At 44.4% G+C, this 7,420-nt stretch overlaps 1 protein-coding gene across 1 annotated transcript; it reads right to left on the bottom strand.

Moving 5' to 3' along the window:
* Positions 1-2,984: 2,984 nt before the first annotated feature.
* fezf2 (FEZ family zinc finger 2) lies at positions 2,985-6,589 on the bottom strand. The gene is made up of 4 exons (XM_054617701.1): positions 5,822-6,589; positions 5,285-5,419; positions 5,035-5,167; positions 2,985-3,241 (listed from the first exon to the last, which is right to left on the bottom strand). The coding sequence occupies exons 1-4, from the start codon at positions 6,587-6,589 to the stop codon at positions 2,985-2,987; spliced, it is 1,293 nt and encodes a 430-aa protein (XP_054473676.1).
* Positions 6,590-7,420: the final 831 nt, after the last annotated feature.

Below are 7,420 nucleotides of genomic sequence, written 5' to 3'. Positions count from 1 at the left end.
GACGCTCCCCGCTAATCTCCCATTGACAATCAATTCAATCGGCCGGACAAAAAAGTCCGCCTCTCTCTTTCTTCTCTTCCTGTCTCAAACGAGCTCCTTTGTGGCCCGTAAATTGCCTGAATCCCCGGTGATCCCCCCGGTGGCGGGGTAGAGCAGAAGAAAGATGTCCTCATGTTGTTGACAGCCGATTAGCGCGCGTTCCCGCGCACCCTCCCTCCAGCTCCCTGGCCCTCTAATCCCCCCCGCGTGGGCGCGCCTTAATTAAAGCTCCCGTTCGTCAATTAACGTGTTTGTGGATCGTGAGGCGGTTGCTCAGATGAGGCAGAGAGGTGCGGGGGGAGCAGCGCGGAGAAAAGGCCAACCTGCTGGCCTTAAGGTTGTTTACTGCTCCTCCGACGTTGTTGTTCTCCGTGCCCTGCAGGCCCCGCACTCACGTGCACGCACACAGGGCCGCTGCGTGCGCGTTTTTTTGTGCTGGGTATAAAGTCGCGTTGTGTACATCCCATCGTTACCTCTGTGTCATGCTGATAACGCCGTGAAGTCACCAGATAAAAGGATGCTCACAGACACGGAAGGTGCAGATGAACGGATGATCTGCCCCAGAGGAACGCGAGCCCTCCACGGGCACGTCCACGCTCTGCTTCATCTGGAGGTGTTAACATTCTAAAACTACATATATTAACATTTTAAAAGCAGTTTCTCATTCGAAGCGAATGTCTTTAGCCTAGACCCACTCATCCAGACTGTTTTGATTTGATACAGCATAATGATAACATTGATTAAAAAAAAAATGAGAAATGCAACAAGAGCATCTCACCTTACATCAAGTGAAAACCTAGTATTTAAAGAGCCTTGTCGCAGCTTAACCACTAAATGTTTCCATTACACCAAGAGCCTTTAGGCTTTTGTTAGCTCTGGAAGGTGAAATCATTTTTAATTTTAAAGCTGTTGGAGCTACAATAAAGTGCTGCGACCGTTGTCCCTGTTCCCAGCACATCTCCCTCGTTTCAGCCGGCCGGTGCAGGCTGATGAGGCGGGGCATTCATCCGGCAGTATTAGCCCAGCCGGGCTTCTGCAGGCCCAGCCGGCCCGGCTGAGCGCTAATTGGCTGTTAATAGAAAGAGCGCCATTTGGGAGCACGGATCTGCCTCTCCACAGAATGTGTGCAGGGATAATATTGTTCCAGGAGCCGTGAGCAGAATAACTTGTGCTCTATTAACACGGAGGCCCAGATGAGGAGCTGCGGCCTGAGTGCTCCATTATCTCCCGGTCTGATGAGCGGCTCCGGATGCGACGGTAAGATACACCCCCCCCCCTCCCCAATCAATCCTCCCCCCGCAACGTCGGGCTGCTTAATGTAATTCGCTTTCAAGGGCCCATGTTATCTCCGATCATTTGCGCCATTACGCCGAAGTCAAGTGTAAATGCTCCATTATTAAGATCGTGTCTGTCAATAAATGGTGAAGCAAAGTGGCTACAGAGCACACAGTCGGGCCAGACTGAGTCTATATGTGGCTTTCTAACAACACTTCAAAGTAAAACACCCACAAAGTTTAGCACATGCCAATATATATATATATATATATATATATATATATATATATATATATATATATATATATATATATATATATATGATGCTGATCAATTATTATAAATACAATAATTATAATAAATTATATATATGATCACAAATATGATGCTGATCTCTATGTAAATTATTATAATATAATAATAATTATTATAAATAATATATATATATATATATATATATATATATATATGTGTGTGCCATATTTGTTGTTTTAACTTTTTGGATTTTTAGAAAAGTCATGACTGTTGGGAGGAACCAGCTCTCCAATGACATCAGAACAGCAGAAACTACACATCAAACTGTTTTCACTGCATCAGGACCCATGTAGAACTAATAAATAAATAAATAAATAAAAAAAAGTCCCTATCTGCATGTGTCATTTGAAGAAGTTGCATGATTCTTGTCCTGGTAGAACGGTCCCATGGCTAGCTTACAGAAAGTCACTTTGGAGAAAAGCGTCAGCTAAATAAATGTAACGTCACTCCATTCATCCTCTCACTGATACTGTCATTATATGTTTCATGAAATATCTATTTATACTGTCATTTAGAAGCTTTCACCTCTTCTGACATGTTTCACATGTAGATTGTTGGTCCTGAGGTTCAAAACACAGCAAAATACAACCACATACGAAACAAATCCACACAGAAAAAAGAAAATGACTAATAAATAAGGAAACCACAGCTCAAAAATCTAACAGGTCAAAGCCATGCAGTTTTTCATTGATTTGTTTTAATTGTTATTGTGTATTAACTCTTTGTCATTTGGTTTCTGACATGGGTAAGCACTTATTTTCTTTTCTGATAATGTTGTGTTCATGAATTGGTTCCTGCTTTTTCTAAACTGTTGTCTCGCCCCAGTCAGTTAAAACCCAAATTTTTCTGAACGTAGCCAACACAACTTTCATCTTATGACTTCATTGTTTTATTTTTAAATGCCTTCAAAAAACAGAAACAACATGGCTCAAACATTCAGTTTTCACTATAAGTTATAACTTATTTATTCACATTAACTTGTTTTTTTTTCCTGTGATATACACAACATGGCAATGATCCACATTTTAAATAACATTTTTTTATTTTATTTCCATAACCTATTATTTACAGCTCCATCGTAGAAACAGATGTCTCCCATGGTTGTCCCTTCATATTCCTACAGCAGGGGACCCAGTGATAAGTAGGAGGTGTTGATGTACCACAGTGTCACAGGATCCTAAATCTTTTGGATGACCACAGTTCCCTTTAAGTGATTGTGTCCAATTTAATTGGACGACCTCTCTGGACGTTTAAAAGCTGTTCAACGCGGCCACAGATGCAGCACAGCAGCCAGTCTCTCAGGGGCCCAACAGTCCGAGGTGGAGCATTAAACTGTGTATGGGCACTCAGGGGCCTCAGCTCTGCAGCTCCCTCTCTCTGGAGGCCTCCGTGGGCGCCGAGAAGACGCTGTCGTGCAGCTTCCGGATGTGCTTCTTCAGGTCAAAGTTGCGGCAGAAGCCCTTGCCGCAGGTGGCGCAGGTGAAGGGCTTCTTGTCGTTGTGCGTGTGCATGTGGAAGGTCAGGTTGTAGACCTGGTGGAAGGCCTTGTTGCAGATGGAGCACTTGTACTGCTTCTCCCCGCTGTGCGTCAGCTTGTGGTTCTTGTAGTTTCCTGGGAGATGAGAAAAGGGAACAATGAACACATGACACGAGGATTGTGTTCAAAGTATATTTTTCCTCGATGATTATGATTTGATTATTTTTGTTTCATCCATAAAATGACAAAATATTTATGAGGCAAAACCTCAAGTCATGTCTTAACATTTATTCTGACCAGCCAAACGTATTTCATGAAGAGGTTGTAACCAGCTGTTTGGTTATTGTTTTACAGACACTCATCAGAACAGTAATCCTTTCAGCGATGTCACAGTGTGAATAACATCACATCAAACTTCCTGTGACTTCAAGTGAAAATGAAATTCCATAACATGCAGGCCTACATCTTCCTGTGAGAAACAGCCTGAATAATGGAAGACAGCGACTGACTAACCGTAAGATAATTTCCTGTGCAAGACAAAGCATGGAATCAGGCCTGGACAACATGTGATCGATAAAAACGATCACTGCATATTAAACAGAGCAGCAGCTTCACTACAGCAAGGGGGAAAAAGAAAACACAACTCTTAAGAATTATAAGAAGCTGTGAAAGTCTATGCAATCATCTGGATTATTTTCCTGACTTTTTGTCTTCCAAAGTAAATGATGCTTGATTCAAGAAAATATCAAACTGCACTACATATGAATGGGAAGATCTGCCCCATTGGCACTGTGAGATTACAGTTGAAGTTAAAGCAGGGTTTAAAAGTGAGACTGTGCTGTTTACTGGGAATCTTACAAGAAAGTGATGAGGGAGAACAACCCCCCCCCCCCCTCCCCCCGCGCCAAGGTCAGCGGTTCATTGTGAAGTTAGAGCCCGTTCCGTCCCTCCGCTCGGCCCAGCCTTCATTAATCAGGGTTTTTGTATGTCGGAAGTCAAGAAGTTGTCAAACTTTGTCAGAATCAAACGCAGCGACAACTCGCCGAAGAAATAGAAAACCCGATTCCCATCTCGGCCGAGGTCTCGCAGCTGACCCAGAGCAAATGCTGCCTTCTTTGAGAGGGAGAAAAAAGTGACATGTCCTATTTCCACTGATCGCATCACGCTCATCGGCGGGCCTGCATTTCTCCCCCACTTTCATTTTCTCTCAGTGATAACTAAGAGCGGCGGCATATGGTGCTGCTCCCAGTCCTGCTCAAACAGGATTCCTTCACAGTGACTAAAGTATAAACTGTCAGTGTTACGAGAAAGAAATGAAAGGCAGTGAAAATACTGCACGTGATAATATATAGGCCTATATATATATATTTTATGATAAATACAACTATGGTGGAGAAAATAAAAACAACTGCAGTACAAAATAGCCTTCCGCCCAGGAGCAACATTATATAAAGAAAGTGAACGAAAACAACACCGTCAATCAGCAGCACAGTGCAGGAATTCCTCCATTTAACGGGACCTTCTGTCTCTAACGGAGCCCTGGAAAATCACCACCACGGTAATAAAAGAAGAGAGCATGTATCCTGTTCACGGTGCAGGGCTTTGTAGAAACAGTCACTATATCTTAAACCAGGAAGATTAAACATATATAGATATGATTTGGAAATAGATTAAATTATTGTATCAAACGCGGAGGTTTTAGTCGTTTTGAAAGTACATTTTAGGAGTTAACACCATAGGGAATTAAAGATTCGATTGGTTGCTTTATAAACACAGCACCACTAACCACCGACATAGTATCGGAGTATTTAATCGTTTTAGGGCCAACACTAATGACAGCAATGCAATCTTAATGTCAATTTAAAAAAAAGAGTTTGGATTAATAATGCCCACTCATTTGTAAATATGACATCGGCATCGATCATTACCTTTCTGGTGGAAACCTTTCCCGCAGAACTCACAGACGAAAGGTTTGTACCCGGCGTGGATCCGGACGTGAGTGTTGAGCGTGGAGCTCCTGTTGAACGCCTTTCCACACTGGTTGCATTTATGAGGCTTTTCCTGAACAGAAAAAGGAAAAAAAAAATCTGTTAAAACAAAATCAAATCAAATGTGTTTTTTTTTTTGGGTTTTTTTTTAAAGCCAAGACCGGATTCATAATCGTGCGCTGCGTCTCACCTGTGTGTGGATGATCTTGTGTCTGCACAACGTGCTGGCCTGCCGGAATCCTTTACCGCACACTTTGCAGACGAAGGGCCGGGCCCCGGTGTGCACCGGCATGTGTCTGGTCAGATTGTAATGCGCGTTAAAAACCTGCGGAGAACGGAAACACCGAGGAATGAATAACTGTAATTTAGACAAAGAACAAGCGGGTTTTGGAGTCAGAGCACCTCTGTAAAAATGATCAAATTTTGATCATCTGGAATTTGTTGTGGTTGTTGCTGAATTATTCGTTTTTGTTTATTTAATTTTGAGGATCATTTTTCGTTTTGATGGAAAACATTAGGATATCATATTAAAATATCATTTAATTTAAAATGATGAAATATAACAATAAAAATGAGCTATTATTATTAAATGTATAATAATAATAATAAAATAATAATAATAATAATATAGGCCTACTGTACTTTAGAGGGTTTAAAATTCCTTTATAACGAATTGTGTATGTTTATTTTACAAACGAAAAAAAGAGCAAAAAAAAAATCAAGCTACCTTTCCACAAACTTCACACGTGAAGTTTTTGGGTTTCCCGTCTGCAGCGCTCGTGCAGCTGCTGCTGAGTTTGCTGTGCGTCTTTACGCCGTTCTTCTCGGCGCTCAGGCCGTGGTTCTCCTTCACGATCTGGTCCAGCTGCCCCGGCAGATGTTCCTTGTGCGGGTACTGCGGCGTGGGCAGCTTCTCGGACCCCACCCCGGCAAGTTTGGCGTTCTCCAGCAGCAAAAGTCTGTGGTGCGCCGACAGAGAGGCCTGGGCCTGCGGGTTGGAGAACCAGTGTCCGGCCAACAGCTCCGACTGCTGGTACGCGGAGTCCAGGTAGTTGAGATAGTAGAGCGAGCCGCCGCTGGGCACGGCCACGGCCTGGTGGATGACCTGCGGCTTCACCACCCGGCTCCCCGACGTCAGGAGCGGCTGCTTCACGCCCGGCTCCGCTTTGCCGCACACGCCGCAGCTCCCTTTGCACGGCGCGGCTGCGGAGCCGCAAAAAGTTCCCCTGAAACTGGCCCTCCACAGCTCGGAGTAGTTCATCAGCGCCTTGGCCTGCAGGTCGTAGCTGAAGGGCTGCAGCGGGATCATGCAGGGGATCGGGGAGCAAAGCCCCAGCAGCTTCTTCCCCTCGGACCGCAGCTCCTCCACGCTCCCCTTCGGCTCCGAGCTCTTGGACATGATCCGGTCTATGGAGAAGGCGAGGGTCTTGGGAGCCGCGGACGGCCCGGTCCTACCGCAGGACATCACCGTCTCCAGGGAAGCAGAACTTGTCATTTTTTGGTTGTTGTTGTTGTTGTTGTTGTTGTTGTTGTTGTTGTTGTAGCAGTTTTTTTTTGGTTTAGTTCGGAGCCGAGCAGAACTTGGTGTGAGCAACTCCCGGCGCAGTCCGACCCGCTCCTCCAGCTGCCCCGCGTCTTTTCACTCTCCTGAGCTCCCGGCAGAAGAGACAGGAGGACACATCAGTTTAATAAGCACCTTGCTGTCACAGTGTCACGCATTTGCATTCAAATGGCCATCCCTCCCCGGCAAACAATAGCATCCAGGGGTGATGGATTAATGCTCATTAACTAGCGCACACAACATTAACAGGACATTACAGAGCTCGTTATGGGAGAGGAAGAGAAGGAAGAGGAGTGTGTAAAAAAAAAAAAAAAAAAAAAAAAAAAAAATTAGAAATAAAGAAATGTGTTGTAGTCGGAGCTCCCGGAGAATGAGAGAGCATCAGGTTGAGCTGGTGTTGGAGTTTACCTCTCTAATGGTCAGATGGGTGTGGAGAAACCAGCAGACTGCTCTCTGTCACATGTTGGCAGCGCCCGCCCCTCCTCAGCGCGGATCACTGTCTCCTGACATCAGCGGGCACCCGGACTCTTAACTGGGTGACAGGGAGACGCCTTCATCAACCTGCACGCGGGGGGGGGGGGGGGGTACATAAATATGAGACCATTTCCCTCTAGATATGTAAGTGTAAATAATATTATCATAATTCTGTTGTTATCGCGCCTGAAAAAGTTGATCAAGTCTGCTGCTTTCATTTCGTTAACAACAGTCATCTTTTTCTTTCTTTATTTTTCACTTTGGAAATTTTTTTTTTTTCAGGAGAAGAAA

This window comes from Anoplopoma fimbria, chromosome 17 (genome assembly GCF_027596085.1).
Source record: "Anoplopoma fimbria isolate UVic2021 breed Golden Eagle Sablefish chromosome 17, Afim_UVic_2022, whole genome shotgun sequence".
In the NCBI taxonomy this organism is placed as follows: Eukaryota; Metazoa; Chordata; class Actinopteri; order Perciformes; family Anoplopomatidae; genus Anoplopoma; species Anoplopoma fimbria.
This window is presented reverse-complemented; position numbering and strand designations above follow the sequence as displayed.